The following is a 17,719-nucleotide window of genomic DNA, read 5'->3' on the forward strand; positions in this document are numbered from 1 at the left end:
CCCACCTGCCCATTAATCTCCACCCACCTAACGCGTATTTCATCCTGCTTCTCATTCTGGCGTCCCACCCTTTCCATCTTGGCTCCTCCGCATCCCTTCACCTCCCTTTACTCCCATACTTTTAATCTCCTTCACATGACTCATTCATTACACCTCCATCTCTTTGTTGTTCCACGTCATGCTGCTTTCTCCCTACATCCCTCCACTTCATCCATTAATTTCTGCTTCTTCATCCTGTAACATGTAACATCCAGGCTCTGAGTGAATCAACTCCACTGACCCGGGGCTGCTTGCACAGAGACCACTTTGACTGTGACTTTGATCTAAGAAAATAGTAAAATGTCTATGTCAGATAAAGCACAAAGGAGTTTCAGAAACCATTACAGTTTGACTTTAAATGGACGTGACTCTAAAGGACTTCAGATTCATTCAGTCATATATTTTTATCTTTTTTTGAAAATAGGAAAAATATTATAGATGTAACCAGGAAAAAAGATAAATGTCTAAATTCATTAGCTGCACCAAATATTCTTTTCAAGCCATAAAATAAATGATGAAGAAAACATTTTTACTTCACTTGAACAAGCAGTAGAAATAATGAACTTGACAAGGACATTTCACTAGGCTGATTCAGTGATTGAGTTTATAGAGTAGAAACTGACAAAAATATTTACAAGAGGTTGCATTGAGACTTTTTTTTCCTGGGCTGTACAGCAACAGTGTTGGCAAATTATCTTCTTCTCACATTCTGAGGTAGTAACGGTGATTAATCTTCCAGGCCTAAAATGAATCTGGATTATTTTTAAGACAGAGCGTCCTTTTTAAAAAAGGACCACTATGGGGGCTACCTCATGATGGCCGAATGGTTAGGGCACATGCTCAAATGCCCTGAGCAGCAAGTCCAGAGTTCGACTCATGTCCGACCAGACCTTTGGCTGTGTGTCTTTCCCCCTACTCTCTCCCTCCATTTCCTATCTGTCTCTATCAAATAAAGGCATAAAATCCCCCCCAAAAATAACCACAATGCCAGAGTCTAATGCGTCACTACATAGCTCCAAGTCCGTTAATAGCTCCAGCAGTCTGAGAAGGTTCTGCATAGTAGATGGTAAAAGGTTGAAACTATGAGCAAAATTATGACTGGCATCACCCAGAAGTCTAACCACACCCCTGGTGGTGATTCATTCATTCAAACCTGGCTCTGAATAGAAAACAGTGACATGTCAGTAAATGAGAACAGATGAACCTTTGATTGATGCATTGATTGGCTTTAATGAACAGAATTGGAGGCGTAGCCACTTGAGAGGTGAGCGGTCTCCCTTCAGTAATGAGCAACTAATTGAGGCTGCCTGTCTTTCTCCTCTGTTTTGACTCACTGTGTGCCAGCTTATTGATTTACGTAATGTGTTTTAAAGCCAACTCCACTCAGCCCTGAGATGGGGGAGAGTCGTTCTGAGAGAGGCCGAAGTCGCAGCTGATCAGTGAGGAAGGTTTAGCTCTGTAGTTTCACGGTATGGAGAGAGGAACAATGAGACTGATAGGATCCAGCACAGAGCTGACCTCCTGCACGCACACACACACACACACACACACACACACACACATACACACTTGTCTAACCCTCCTGCTGTGTGGCTATTATGACTCTGCAGTGTGTGTCAGCCTCCACCATCTGTGGAGCAACCACAGTTTCCCCCAGAGACAGAGGCATTTGCTTTGTACATTTCCGGTTCTGTTTCATGTCCCACTGATCTCTTAAACACAGAGATGTAGAGGTGAGAAGTGTCTCCTTGTTGTTTAACCCAGGCATCTGTGATCACTGGACTCCTGAGAACAGCTTGCACGAGTAGCTGTTATTGATAACCATCATTCACCCGCTCTCCTAAGGGAATAAGGGAGAGAGCTCATCTCCTGATGCCACGTGGACAAACCTACATGTCGTCGTCTACTCCATCTTCTGTTCTCCTCAGGAGTGCGGCAAGGAATTATGGGCTCTTGAGCAGGAAGTTAGTCTTGGCCAAACCTCCTGGAACAGCGCTGACGATTTTGGCCCAGTGGGCACAGTCAGTATTGTAGGATCATGTCACGTATACAAGCCCAAAATTACTACAAAAAGAATCACAAACGCCCCAAAATGACTCTTATATAATCAGGATGAGATCCATTAGGTCTAATGTAATTAGAAAAGCAGTAAATTATCTTCATTTTATCATGTCAACATGTGTGCCAGCCAGCTCAGTCTGAAAAACCTCTTTGTTGTGTCTGAGCATCTTTATGTGTTAATATAATCTGGAGTAAATTCAGTCCTTTCAGAAGTTTTATTTTTGATTCTAGGGAAATAGGGAAATATTACGTATATAACAAAAAAAGAGATAAAGATCTTATGTTTAGTAGATGCACAAAGCAGTCTAATTCCTGAATATGTTGATTGGTGCAGTCAAAAACTGCAAAATGTGGCCTAAAGTGCTACGAGGTCAAGGTACAAAACACTGTTTACTCCAGTTGAGCACAATAAAATAATAACATTTACAGAGACATTTTTATGAGGCAAATTCAGTCATGAGTGTAGTAATAATTGCAGGGGGTTACGCGAGGTCGTCCCCTTCCCCTGCTCAACAGACAACAGTGTTTGATAATGATGTTTTCCTCCTCTTGTCAGATGTCAACGAGTGTCACTGCGTGTGTTTAGTTTTGAGGTAGTTTGAGGACAGGAAAGCTTTTCATTCATGCAGACAGAGAGATGAATAATATGACAAAGAATAATACGATGTCTCGGTTTTTTGTATTTCTTGTTATTGTTTATTTCCTGGTTCACTCGCTAACATTACAGTACACCTTCTGTAATTATTACACGATAGTACCATTTATAGCCTGCTTTGTATATGGATATTGTTTTAGAATACACTGTTTAACCACTTTGTACATGATTCATTGATACTAGTCATTTCCCCCAATGGGAGCAGTTTCACAAAGTCAGTTTACTAGTTCTACACAGCCTGTGAACACAGTTGTATAAAGTCTTCTGTGGCTTTGAATGAGCTCAGTCAAGTCTGACAAATTGGCGTTAATTGTCTCAGCTTTTAACAGAAAGCCTGTGCTGCAAGATGAGTTTGAAAGACGCAGGCATTTGTCAGGCAGGGAGGGACGAAGGCAAGATCCTGTCACTGCATGATATCTGCATTATTATGGGAAGTGCTTCACCCGTACTGGGGGCGTAAAGTCGAGCCTTTTTCAGGCTTCTGCTGCATCACTTCTGACTATGGAAATGCAATAAAAATGACTGGAATGCTCCTTTAAATGCAGCAAAAATATCCTTGTCTTCTGATAACTGTTGAGCTGTCATTTGTTCAGAATCAATGTGAAGTCTTTGTGTGTGAGGAGGAGATAAAAAAAAACTGAGACAGTGTGAGCTGCTGCTTGTTCTTGTTTTCATCAGCTGCTGAATCACTTTTTCTTTTTTTTTTTTTAAAGCTCCAGTATTTGTTTTCAGCCACAAACCAAAGGACTGGGAAATAAATGTGTAAAATATTTATCATTTCACACTTGTGGATCAGAAAAATCATTTTATTCTAGACACTTCAGGGGCCCTCTGGGGCCCTTGATAGTCAGCGCCTCTGTTCCTGCAGCACTGCAGCATCCCTGATCTCGCTTACTGTGCATAAAGACGCAGAAATACTAGCTTAGCATATTAACAAGGTGGAGTGCTTTCAGCTTGTGTTCACTCCTCATGTATGATCAAACTTGAAATGGAGCCTCGTGGGAGTTTTCGGAGACCAGTTCTCAGACTAGTTGTAAAGGCAAATGTGTGCTATGGTTCTGCAGTGCATTGGTACATGAAGAGGATCTCACGTCTTTGAGATTTGGATGGACAAGTCGGTTCACAGTGTAAACCCATTTCCCACTTTTCCACGGCTAATGATCTCTCTTTTCTTTGTTGGTCTTGTGCAGAGGCCTGGAGCAGGACTGATGCTCAGCCACTGCACCGCTTTGATGCGAGCCTTCGCTTTGGCAGCTTCACCCCTGAACTCCACTTCTCCGTGTATACTGAACACTGACCTCCTTCTTCTTCCTCCCTTCCTTTCGTTGTTTAATTCTTTTCCCCTCCATACACATTTTAATCAATAGCATTTCTTTTTGCTGCCGGTGCATTTTCACCCCGTTTTTTTAAATGACCTACTTAGTAATCTCTCCTGTTGTGAGTACAGCTCCTTTGTCTGGAGCAGGAAGAAAAGATAACAGCTGAGAAGAGGAAAAGTGCAATAGAGAAAAAAGAATGACATAAAAGGAGATATCCACACCCGGACTTGCTGTACTTTCTCTGCTTAGTAATTACCTCAACCAAGAGACTGCCTTATTATATTTGATGCAATAAACCTGCTTAAATAGCCCAAGACAGGATATTTGCTGCATTTGATCTGGTCTTTGGGGCTTTTCTTTGCCTCTAAACATTTTATTCTCCGTATTTTTGAAGCACTGCGACACCGAATAAGATGCCTTTTGTCCACCGAGAAGTGACAAAGATGTGATGCAAATTATTGAGGAGTAAAGAGTGAAAAGTTTGGGGAAAAAAACAAGTTGTAATTTCAGAGGACAAGACGGCAGAAATGATCTACAGTTCTGACTTGTTAAATCTGACTTTCACTGATATAATGTTAATCCAGCCTCCTCTTGATGCTGATCTTAAGCATCTGTATCACACTGCAGCTACAGTATCTCCCACCTCACTGCTTCATCAGTTCAGTTCAGTTTTGTTTGTTTTTTTATCGGTGAAATAGTGCGACCTAGCATAAAAAACAAAAACATGCAAGCTGACATAGAAGATGAATAAGATAAACATACAGACAATAACATAAAGTGGTTGTGATGGTGTATGTGATTAGAGTCAGGGAGTGGATATAAGATTAGATTAAGTAGGGGGTGTGTGTGTGTTTGGATCAGCGAAGGAAAAATACATAGTGCTAATGTTACGTATGGTGTAACAACATAATGATAATATGATAATAGAAACTGCTCAGTTCTGAGTGGCTCTGCATTTTCTCTATTATTCATCCAGCACATCTGCAGTTGCAGTAGGAGTAAAACTGTACAACTTGGGCACCGAGATGCTAATTAAAGAGCTGCACTCAGAAAGCCTCTTAGGCAGTTTTCACACTTTGAACCAGTCCAAACCCCAGACACTTCAAACTGGGGCAGATAAGGCCATTCCACTTCCCTGCAACCAGACTGGTGAGGCCGCCTCATATCACACTTTCTCTATTTCTGATCATCTCCCAGGAAAAAAGAGCTACTCCAGCTTCCAGGATTATTTTCATGTCTGGTGCAGGTGTCTGTGTGTGTGTGTGTGTGTGTGTGTGTGTGTGTGTGTGTGTGTGTGTGTGTGTCTTGTGTGTTTGAGCACCTCCACGCTCTGTGTGTACATCTTTTCCGTCTCCTCTCCGGTATGAATGTGGCACACATCATGCAGCACGTGAGATCGTGCGATGCAGCCATGTGAGACAGGGGAAGAGTGTGACAGTGAGAGGAAGAGATGCTGTGTCAGGTCTGGTGTTAAATGCAAATCCATCTAGTTGAGTGGGTGGCTGCACAGGAGGAGGGAAACACAGAAATGTGGACTTGTGAAACAATTGCTCCTCTCCACCCTCTCTCTACTTTTAATGTCTCAGTTTGTAAAACATGAACATTTTGTCTCTGAGTAGAAAAACGGAAACCAGATTTGCATTTAAATAGTAAGTAAGATATGATAAACCTAAACTTAACCATCTCTAGCCTAATACCTGAACATCCTGCAGCCAGTTGATGCACTTGTACTTACAGTTTGTGTAATTACCCACATTATCAAATCCAACTCCTGTTCAGATTGTTGTGAAAAATCTGATCTGTGTTAATTAAAGCTGGAAGTGTCTGACCAACCACCAACACTACAATCAAACCATTGTCCTGAGCTCAGTTTCCCATCACTGCCTCCCATCACACATAATGTGAAGGCGATATAAGAATATAAATGTAAATATAAACTGTATATAACACAAGCCACTTACATTATGATGTGTTTAAAATGTATAAATGATAAGGGTGAAAAATAGCTGGCCATTAATGTATTAATCACACTTCAGGACCTGAAAAAGAAGAGACTTTTCTAAGCATGAAATAGCCTCTTAATATTTGTCCCTGCAGTATTGTCCATTCTGTGGACAACCTGGAGTACTCTACAGTACGCGCTTCAGAAACTTCACAAAATGTACCTTTACTTTTTATTCAAAGTCTTGATGCTCTCTGAATTGATTTGAAGCACATTCATCTTGTAAATGAAATGTGCCGCGAGTGAATCAAGAATATGTAGAGATGCTGCTGCAATGTGCACAAGGAGTCTGGACAAAAGCCTTGAAAAACCATCAGCATGGTTCTGTCTGCAGGGTGCGCCTCCCCTGTCCTGCCCCATGGTGCCTGACCTTCACACACACACACACACACACACAAACAGTCAGGATATAGCACATGCATGTGTTTACTGCTCACCCCCTGCATTCTCTCTCTTGATCACAACGTGGTCTCACAAACATGAAATATTGATGTGAGGAGACTGTAGGTTCGTTTTTTTTTTTTTGCGGGGGAGGGGGGGGGTAAATAAAAACAAAGTGGCATCATTTGGTCAGAGCTGTGTGTGAGGAGGAGATCAGTGCTGAGTCTCTGACAGCTTCACCATATGGGTTCATCTCCTGCACCAACCTGCAGTGTGTTTCAATTTATACATATATGTTTGTTTTTTTTGTGAGTGCGCATGTCCCTTCCTTCAGTAATATTAGCTTTCCTGCACACTCCTGGCACAGAAGCTGAACTTCACTGGTATCTCATTTTGCATTTTCTGCGCTCAGTTTCTTCACTTCCCACTGATGCAGATATTTGCCTCCTACGTTTGTCTCTGTGATAATTGATTAAAACAGGATTACGCCAAGAATAGAAACGACATTTCAAATCATCAGACAGAGAAATTTAGACTCTGAAGTCCTGTTTGAAGAGGAAAACAGATTACATCCATGATGATGTTCCATGTTTCTCTCTCTTTAGTAACAGCTCAGTGACTTAAGTATCACTGTCAGTGTTTAAGCTCCTCCGCTCGCTGCTTTTATGTGCTGTGATTTTATTTTTTTCATTTATTATAAAATGGCTCTGTCATCGTTAGAAGCGAGGGAAGATCCAACTTTGATCACCTCCTCAAAGTCCTGAGTCTTTACAGCGAGTCAGCGCTCTAGAGTGTCCCTCCTCCTCTCTCCTCCACCTGCAGCGCTCATATATTTTTCAGCAGCAGAGAGTTTGGGGGAGAGCCAGGTACACTATTAGAGGAGATGACTCAGAAGTGGGACTGGATGGCTTCACAGACTGGAGGTAATCCTGGCTCCTCGACCCAAAAATAGCCTGGATCGTCCTCTCCTACTTCTCTTCCCCTCTGTCTTCACCCGATACCTTTCAGCACTCCCTTCTTCTTTTTTTTTTTTTACTTTTTGCATATTCTACCCTCTTCTTTTGCTTTCCACTACACTTAAAGTCTTCCCTTTGGCCTCAACTTTTATTTCCACTTCTGTTTCACTCACTCCCTTTTTTTCTTGCTTCACTCGCTTCCTCCTCTTTCCCTTCTCCTCCTATCCTCCATCCTGCCAAATAAAGAGGAGGTACGTTTGGGAGCAAGTGAGCTTAGACTCACATGGCATGAAGGGCAAAAACACACAAAGGGGAAAAGGGGGGCAGTGGGTAGGGAAAAGGAAAGAATTGATTTTCCAGTTGGAGAGGCCATCCAATGAAGGACTAAGTCTGCCCTCGGGGCTCTGGCTGGCTCGGGCCAACTCCTGATTGGAAAGGTCAGGCGGTGACCTTAAGACTCAACTGATCATGATTTTCTATTCAGAGATGTTGTGTCGGACTTTATTGGAACAAGAGAGTGTTTATTCAGAAGCAAGGTTCGGCACTGATGGAAGAGAAAGGTGTCAAAGACCTGTTTGGTGTACCAAACAGGTCTTTGACACCGGTCTCAGTGGAAGCTGTGTGTGTGTGTGTGTGTGTGTGTGTGTGTGTGTGTGTGTGTGTGTGTGTGTGTGTGTGTGTGTGTGTGTGTGTGTGTGTGTGTAACCCTGTTTGCCCTTCACGAGGAGCGCAGCGCAGCATCCCCTGTGGCATTTTCAGTGAGACGGAGAAGTAACGGGATGAGAGACGGACAGAGAAAGAGAGACATATCACAACACAAACACACACTCACACACATAAACACACACACAGTACCATTGGCTGGCTGGCAGCCATGACAGATGGGGGAAGTTCAGTTCCCGGGGGTTGCCATGGAAACCAGCATCAGCGCTACCCTACCCTTCTCCTTTCTGCATAAGCTGTGATACAGGGCTGCGCTCACTCTGCAGAGGAGTGCAGCGTGGGCAGCAGAAGCCTCTCGCTCCTTGTTTATGACTTATTATTGTTGTTGCGCAACAAGTCGGTGTTAACGGGTTCGCGACTCATTTCCCAAGTTTAGATCTGAGGGGACGCAGATCGGCAGCTTTTGTGTGAATGCAGCAGTAATTCGCGGATAATGGATTTGTTTACAAACGACACAGGCAGCCGCCATCAGTAACTGTGCCAGAGAGAAAGTGTGTCACGACGAGCACTTGACTGAACAGAGACGCATGTGTGTTTATCACGCTTTTAGCTTCCTGTCACCACCCCTCCTCTCTGAGCCCCTTTAAATTTACATTACATCTTCCTCTCACCCCCCTCTCCCCTCCTCAGCTGATTATCACACAGTCATCGTCTCATTCCTCCTCCCATTTGGATTATGTTACATTTCCCTCTCTCTCTCTCTCTCTCTCTCTCTCTCTCTTTCTCTCTCTCTGTGAAAAGCAGCCTCTCAATTTATGACTTTTCCTTCTCACTCTTTGATTCCCGTCATCGATCCTGTTTAAGAGCAAACGAAGCAAAGCACCCGTTCACCCAGAAGAGGCCTAACTAGATGTGACAGGCACTAAAAGCCAATCCGCTGCTGCGCTCCAGCCCAGCAGCATCATATGGATCATTTCTACAACAGCATTCCTGCCTGATTTCTTCTCTTTTATTCATCTTCATTTTCTTAGTCTGTGCGCCTAAACACACACACGCGCACGCACACACAATCTCTCCTGTGTGAAAGGATTTCTAAGATGTACAGCATCATAATCCTGCACTGGCTTTATTATTCTCTCCCACACACACACTCCTATAGGCTACATTCTGACATGCACAATCATGCCCTACTCATCCTCATGCATCATACTCTTCGTCATACTCAAATATACTCTCATGTTATATTCCCGTGATGGTATATGTAAGACAGGAAGTGTCCCGAAACTCATCATGGCTTTATTTAAACGTTTCTAACTGTGCCACTGAGCAGCTTCTTACTTTGTTCTGTCTGTAAACCAGAAACTGAAAATTTATACTGCAGCCTCCTGCTCAGTTAAACTGTAGTCCTTTTTAAAGGAATAGTTCCACATTTGGTGACACGCTCACTGGTATTTGCTTAAGGGGAAGATGAGAAGATTGATACCCAGTCTTAGTGNCTGCTCAGTTAAACTGTAGTCCTTTTTAAAGGAATAGTTCCACATTTTAGGTGACACGCTCACTGGTATTTGCTTTCTTGCTGAGGGGAAGATGAGAAGATTGATACCCAGTCTTACTCTCGTAGGATAAATATGAAGCTACAGCCTGCAGACCGTTAGGTTAGTTTAGCCTAGCTTAGCTTATTTTAGCACCAAGACTGGAAGAAACAACAAGCCTCTATCCAAAGCTCTCTGCCCAGGGGATCGTGAGTAGACTGTGTGTTTTTACAGTCTCCTCTGGTGAAATGAGCAGCTTATCCCATAATGTGAATTAGAGCTAAATCATTCATTAATATAAGCTTTTTAATGTTATAGTTTTATAGCATTTTCTACACTATTTGAAACATATAAAGTCTCTACACAACCGTAGTCTACCTACACAGCTGTTTTCACTCATGGCGCCTGATTAGACTCCTCTGAAGACTGTGTAGGTGCAGTGTTTGACTGACGTCTCCCTCGCTCTCCTGTTAGTGTTGCTGCAGTTCACACTGTTGTCATTAGATGTTCTCCAAACCCCATTGTGTTGGTCGGGTTTTGGAGCACATGCACTGATACAAAACACCATAGACCGCTTACACTAACTTGAACTGATGGCTCTGTGCAGCGAATAAGCAATACAGACTGAAGAGCACATACTGTATTTCACCTGGCTTGTATTGGCTGAATCCAAATTCAAATTGTCTCTGCCGACACTTAAAAGCTGTTAAAAGATGAAAGTAAAGTTTGCTGCAGCATCTCAACTATGTGTTGTTTGATTATCAGCCGATAGTGTCATACTTGCCGTCTGGTGCAGGCGTGTTTCCCCACCCTTGCTGCTGGCGCACAGCCATCATTATTAGTTCACAGAGTTTGGTGACACCACAGCATAGGCTATAGGTCTAATCAACTGGAGTAATTGAAAACACCTGTGTGGGTGTGCAGGGCCTTTAATATAAGCTGCTCACCGTCTTTGGTGAGGCTCAGGACGAAGAGCAGGTCGTTCCACTAATCAGACGGTCGGTGGTTCGATCCCCGGCTCCTCCGGTCTGCGTGGCGAGGTGTATTGGGTAAGATACTGAACCTCAAATTGCCTCTGATGGCTGTTCCGTCAGTGTGTGAGTGTGTGCGTGTGTGTAAGTATGAGAGAAAGAAAGCGCTGTATGAATGTGTGTGTGAATAGGGGAATGCGTCTCGTAGTCAGGAGATCTTTGAGTGGTTGATAAGACTGGAAAAGCTCTGTATAAGTGCAGCCCAATAACCATTCTCAGGTTCTAGCTACATTAAATTGGCCAACACAAAATCATTACAGATCTCAACAGACTCTTTGAAAATTCTTCTTCAATAACACACATTACTATTTTCTCTCATACACAGTATAATTTCTCTACGTCAATCTTCTATTTCACAGTGTAATTATTCTCTGTGCAATATCGTTCTCATGCACAATAGTTTTCGCTCCCACAATACAAAAAAGGGAATAATGAGCAAGTGAGATTTATGGCCCTTAGCATGACTGAGCATGTGAGAGTGTTTACAGTACAGTAGTGGGGTTTTTCTGAGATTATGATGCTGCGTATGATTTATGACCTCAAGAGCCTCTCATACATTTTCTCTCTCTCTCACACACACACACACACACACACACACACACACAGACACACAGACACTCACGCACAGGTCACTAATGGATCTGCATTTATTATTCCTGTGAATTAGGCTATGATTGAATGTAATGTGAATCCACTGAGGTTGCGTTGCCTTTATGTTAAGACTGTAATATGAGTAAATGTATGACTGAACCTAGATGATACCATAAATCTTCTTCTATCTTTTATGTCCTCCCTGCAGTGAGAAGAGGAAGCTGCAGGTGAACATCGTGAGTCCCATCCAGTGCAGCATGAACGGGAGGAAGTGCACGGTCATCGTCGAGCCCAAGATCAACCAGTCACATCCGGACTTCACCAAGAGCCGATCTGGTTACATCCTGGCTGTTCCTGGCAACTAAACCAGGCTGAAAGAAAACAAAAAAAGAAAAGGACAGTGACAGCTGATTTCAAACCAGGCCGGGATGGTGATGATTATGATGACGATGTTGATGATTCACTTCTCGTTCTTTTTTTTGTTTTTGTTTTTTTTGTTTTTTTTGCAGAACTGCTGATAACGTGACATTGTGGATAGCAGCTCTGTAGGAGGATTCAGATAATTAAATCCTCACATTGCAAAGCCATGCCAAATTTGACCTGTTTTGTAGATTTCTATGCAATGCTACAGTGAAAAGGAAATGCACAATACACCTACATGCAAAACGTTATTAGCTTAACAGGTTTAACAAAAATATGCACTACAAGATGATTCACCAAAGTGGTGTTTTTTTTTTTTTCTTTTTAAAATCCAAATTTCAAATGATTTGCTTTGTGCAATATTTAGTTTATTGTGGATTGATTATTGTGAGTTAAGGTGAGAAGAGATTATGCGGCAACTGTTCGCAGAACCACTGATGTTGCATAATAGGAAAAAAGAAAAAATCCAAAGGCTTTGCAGGAATTTATAATCCCTGCAGCTTCCTGTGTGGGAGCCAGATCAAAAAGTGAAACCCCTAAAAAAAAAAAATTATATTTATATTTTTCAGATTCTTAGTCAGCTTTGATTATCTGCTTTGAAACACTAGTTGTGGATATATTCTAAGGAATAGTAATGTTAGATGACCTTTAATTGAAGACTAGTTCATTGTGTTTACAATCACATACAGGAGCAGAACAGCGAGTGAGAACATGTGATTCAGTGGTTCAGGCAGCATCTGATGCACAAACTCCAAATCGAATTCATCGTTAGTTTGTTAGTCACAGGATGTGTTGAGCATATCCTGAACTTGGCAGCCTGCTTCGTACGAAACGCTAAAATCAAATAATTTAAATCCTGCGTCTTATACTCTCTACTGCAACGTCTCTACTTTTATAACACTCGTATACTGCTTATGTATTAAAAGTTAGAATATACTCTATCTGAGCAACATAAGACCATTAATATGTGTATGCACAGCACCTATACTGCGTTTAGTGTACAGAGGGTTATAATGATTACTGAATAATACTGTAGATGATAACAAAAACATTACTTTTTTCCAGGAGGTCTTTTTAGTTCATATTCTCTTCAAGTGTTAGATTTAATGCTTTAGCTTGGCAACAGAGTGTTGCTGGCCAGTACTGTATAATCCCATGTGAACTCCAGCCCCTGAACATAGTCTCATTTGCTGTCTTTGTGTTAAGTGAATAGCCTAATGCCTTGTAGTGGTCCTTAGTCCTGTGGAAGAGTCTTCCACTTGACAAATATCCCCTTCATCAGAGGGAGTGAGAGAGAGAGAGAGAGAGTGTGTGTGTGTGTGTGTGTGGGGGAAGTGTGTGTACTTTGTATGTGTGTGTGTGTTGATTAGCTCTTTTCGCTCTCCTCCTCTTGGCTCAGGAGACTGAGAGCCTGGCTAGTGGCCACGGTGAAGGAGTGGAGGCAGAGGGGTGTGAAGTCTGCAATCAGACTGCTGTCCTACTTTACTTTACCTCCCTGTCTAATGATGGGAATGACTTCTTTTGTATGAACGCTAGACTGTTAGGAGACGTGTTTCTCATCTGATCTTGCTAATTTCCCTTCACTTCTCTGGAGCCAAATTGCACTGATCACATCATCAGCACTGAACACTCAGAGTTTGGTTCGTTCTGTTCTCACAAGCTGTTGGTTTTCTCTCTGGTGTTGGCACGTTACGATATGTTCTTCGTCCAGCCATTGTAGAACAGAAGCTCACGAGATGAAGATTAATACTGCGTGTTTGATATTAACAGAACATCCGCAGATTGAGGACGAAAGGCAAAGAGAGGCTATCTGTTATGGAAATGTGCTTTTGTTGCTAATTCTTGACCTTGGAAACAGCAGTTAAGAAAACACTTACTACATTTAGTAGCCGTACTGGAGCTGTCAGTCGTGTTCCTTGAGCTTCATCAGAAAATGGAGTTGTAGATGTAGATGATCAAATTCATGTGTTTTTTCAAACATTTTAAAAACCTGATCACATCAAAGATAACACAGCGGAATTCATCCACATTTTTTTATGAATGAATGATTGTGTTTCTAGAAACTTGGTGACAGGGATGTAGGGCTCAGTGAGCTAACCGCTAACATGTTTGCCTGCCGGGAACATGAGGTTTAAAATGTAAGATTTAGCACTAATTAGCTGCGATGGTTGTCCGAGGAATTTTGTTCTCGGTGTTGTTCACCCTTTTAATCAGTGAATGAAGGGGAAAAGCTCTCTGAGCTAGCAAGCTTGCTAACTGTAAGTGAGAAAACAAGCTGTCAGTTAATGAGCTCATTAGCTCAGTGGCTAACAGGATAATATGCTCACAAAGTTTATAGCAAAGGCCAGCTTATACTATGGATGTCTTTTTCACAGCTATCAGCAAACCAGTGCTCTTTTGTGCAGTTAGTCCGACAGAGGAGGTTAAATAAAAGTTGATGGTGCGGCACAGCTAAAAGGCCACCACAGTTTCCTACATTTTGGAAGGTCAGCGCTGTCGAGACAAGTTGCCACTGGAAAACGGCTCCAATTTGTCTAAGGCAACACAAGGAAAACTGCATCAAAAATGCTCTAATTATAATTTGAACATATAGACTTGCATTACAAATACGAAAACTCCATCTGCTGATAAAGATCATGTGATGTGATTGAAAGCTCCAGAACAGCTGCTAAATGGAATTGTCCGTCAGGGATTAACTTTAAATCTCAGCTTTGAAGTCAACATGGACAAGAAGCACTTGCTGCTCAGAAAAAAAATAACAATCATTTTACCATCTACAGTTTCATGACGATTCTTATCTACTAATGAAGATCATGGGATATGGTCGAAAGCTCAAGAATGGCAAATTAATTCTTACCCCTGTATAAGAATTATATTATTATTATTATATTATATTATAGAACTTCCTCATTGCGGAATATGGAAGGAACTGACACATGGATGGATGGGATGATTTTGTTAGCTTGATATTGAGGTCGTCATAGTGACGTGAGAGTAACTGTTACCAGTTCTTAGGATGAGAGAACCAACACTGCTTCGCCTCTCTACCCACAGACACATATCTTTGTTGTCTCTGTGTGAAGACTGAGTAAAGAGCACTGACTGTGGGCAGAGGATCGACTGCCCAAGGTTATGAATCCACGCTCCCTGGGTGTCTGGCCTAGTTGAGGAGACTGGGGACGCTCTTGTCGACTTCACTTCCACAGGAAGGAAAACTTGTTAGCGGTCACTATAGCCACAGTAGCACAGTGGCCCTCTAATTGTTGTCTGAACAAGTCGTTTATCTTAATTAGTTTGCGAGCACCCCTGTCCTTTGAAGAGGCAAATCTCCATTCTACCTCACGGCTCTGTGGCGGATGACCTCGTCCTGGTGTGTGATAAGCAGCAGGAAGGAGTTGTTTGGGGAAATTGGTGCATTCATAGTTTGGATTAAGGAAGTGACATCGGGAGCGTTAATAGACAGTTTTGAATGCAGCTTAGGTGCAGTGACTGCCTGTGATGAGTGTGTGCGTGTGCGTGTGCGTGTGTGTGTGTGTGTGTGTGGACTATAACACCACAGCTCTCCATATCCCTCAGCATGGTAATCTCCCACAGGGCTCTTCCTCTCCTCTCTGCTCGGCTATTCACCGCTTATCATTAGGATGGACTCCGTGTCACTTCTCACTTCAGCGCTTCTCTCTTCGCTTTCTCAAGGCGAAGGGGGTTGGTGAACAAAGCCTCACTTGGCCTCCTCTCCTTCTCTACTCCCTCTGCTTTCTTTTTCCTCCCTCACTCCCTCCCTCCCTCCCTCCCTCCTTTTCCACTTCCCTTCCCCTGTCAAATCACTTGGCTCCTCGCCCAGCTGGGCTGACTGTACCGTCCTGCAGGGCAGTGAAGGTTTTCCTGTTTTTGTTTTTTTGTTTTTGTTTTTTTTTGTTTTCCTTCAGCCGTCCTGTGCCCAGGAGGCATGGAAATGGAAAGAGAAAGTACACCAGCAACAAGGCAAGTCAAACAAAAGGAGTATCACACAGCAGAGAAAAAATAAGACAAAGCTCAGTATGTTAACCAGGAGTGGATCTATATCCTAATAAAATATAAGGATAGTGTCATACCTTTTGTTAATTTAAACAGATTCCCATGAACAGACCAAAATGCTCTACATCTAAAAATGCTACAAATGCTCTAGTTGACATCTTGACCTGTGTGTGGCTCCACTGCTTCCTGCTGAAGACAGAAATCAGTGAAAACAGGACAGGAGTATAAACTTATATTTTTTAATAAGTGAAAGCAGTTTTCTAAAATAGCTGGGCACTGTAGCTTTTAGTAAACGCTGCTCAAACAGGAGGAAATAGTGCATTTGTTGGGGACTATTTTCAGCAGTGTATTGATACACATTTGGTACAACAGGACAGATTGGTTTTAAAATAAACTACAACTAATCTGTATCAGGCTTTGGATACGTGTTACTAGGGTGAATGTATTTTTGGTTTTGTTGACAGTAAGAGAAATGTAGAGCATCATCAGACTTGTGCTTTAATGTTCTCAGCAGTGATCACTTTATCATGTAATTGATTATCAGCTTTTCCGCAGATTTAAAAACCACAGGCTTGATCTAATTACCCCCTTTATAAACGGGCATGAAGGAATTAGAAATATGAATATTACCAGTAGGTGACTTGTGCCATTGTGTTCTTCCCTTCACTGTTCTCTGTGTTGAGTGTTTAACATGTACATTCCTCCAGTTTTCACTGTTTCACTGTTTTTCATGTATTTGACACGAGACCCGTCCATGTTAGCCAAAGGGTAACAAATTCCATTTTCTATAATTTATTCTGTGGCTTTAAGCAAAATCTGTATGTATGCACCGTTCATTCAGTATGTGCCTAATTTTATAATAAGTTTATATTTTGCATATTTGTTTAATATTTCACTATTACATACCATAGATATACTGTAATATCCAGACCAAGTCTAAAGGGAACTGTTGTTGCAAATGTATTCTGTATAAATGCAGATTATGCATTATGATGTTCCATAATGAAAACTATTTCATTAATCACCTTATTAATAAATTTATTTGCTTCAATATCTGTAAGCTGGTGTTGATATTATTGTGTGTGTGTGTGTGTGTGTGTGTGTGTGTGTGTGTGTGTGTGTGTGTGTGTGTGTGTGTGTGTGTGTGTGGTGGTTGTAAGAGACTGATGTGTTGACTCAAATGTTTCCCGAGGGCAGTCGTATAGTGTCTAATATGTGATGTGATGATATGCGGGTAGAGCTCAACTGTAATCCACCCACTAACAGCTGTTGCACCGGGTGACGTTGGGACGGCTAAAACCCCTGTAGTCGGCATGACAACACCGCTTCCCACTGCCCCCGTGTCAACCATGGCCAGCTACGTCAGCAGGGGTTGATAATCCACTGGTTGATGGATGACTGTCTGCTGCAGAGAGTGGGATGACCTTTTTTTTCGCACAAGGGCAGTGACTAAGTAAGACTGGACCGACTGACCTGGTGGCTGAATAAATGGGAACTAATGGACAGAGAGTGATATGCAGGAGTGAACTGACCAAGACTAATCCACGTGAGAGGCCTTTTAGTAGATGTGGAGTTTCAGCACTGACTCCCAGCCAGATGCACATGGACATGGGAAGATTTGACTGACATGATTTGATTTTTAAAATAATGATCCATGTGTTTGTGTTTGGAGGGAAAATGAAGATAGGTTGACACCTTTATCTTCTACCACCCGTAAGTGTTAGTTGGAGAAATGCAAACCACATCTATTGAAAAATCCTAAAAAAGAAACCAGGCCCAATCACAGACAGTTCAAAGATAATTATGTCTTGATTTTACATAAACATCACTGTAACAATACCCGCTTTAACATAATCAATAATGTTAACTAACATCCTCTTTTAAATCAATTCAAGTCAACACATTTGAAACATGATGAGTGGAGTGGTGTGGTGTTGATGGAGGTACTTTAACTCTCCAACGACCCCTGGGGGACCCCACTTTGAGAAGCACTGTTTTAACTTAGCTGACCGGCCTGTGGAGGTACTTCAGACAAAAAGGTTGTGGCTGTTCTGT

The 17,719-nt window shown here is 42.2% G+C and overlaps 1 protein-coding gene across 2 annotated transcripts in view; it reads left to right on the forward strand.

Moving 5' to 3' along the window:
• The window catches only part of myo1d (myosin ID), a 108,516-nt gene extending 91,831 nt beyond the window's left edge, over positions 1–16,685 (forward strand). For both annotated transcript variants that reach the window (XM_022742487.1, XM_022742488.1), the window contains one exon: positions 11,439–16,685. In XM_022742487.1, the coding sequence (XP_022598208.1) occupies positions 11,439–11,595 (157 nt within the window). In that variant the 3' untranslated portion in view covers positions 11,596–16,685. The remainder of the gene's footprint in view (positions 1–11,438) is intronic.
• The last annotated feature ends 1,034 nt before the right edge of the window (positions 16,686–17,719 follow it).

The sequence above is a fragment of the Seriola dumerili genome, unplaced genomic scaffold (genome assembly GCF_002260705.1).
Source record: "Seriola dumerili isolate Sdu_G_001 unplaced genomic scaffold, Sdu_1.0 BDQW01000068.1, whole genome shotgun sequence".
NCBI classification, from domain to species: Eukaryota; Metazoa; Chordata; class Actinopteri; order Carangiformes; family Carangidae; genus Seriola; species Seriola dumerili.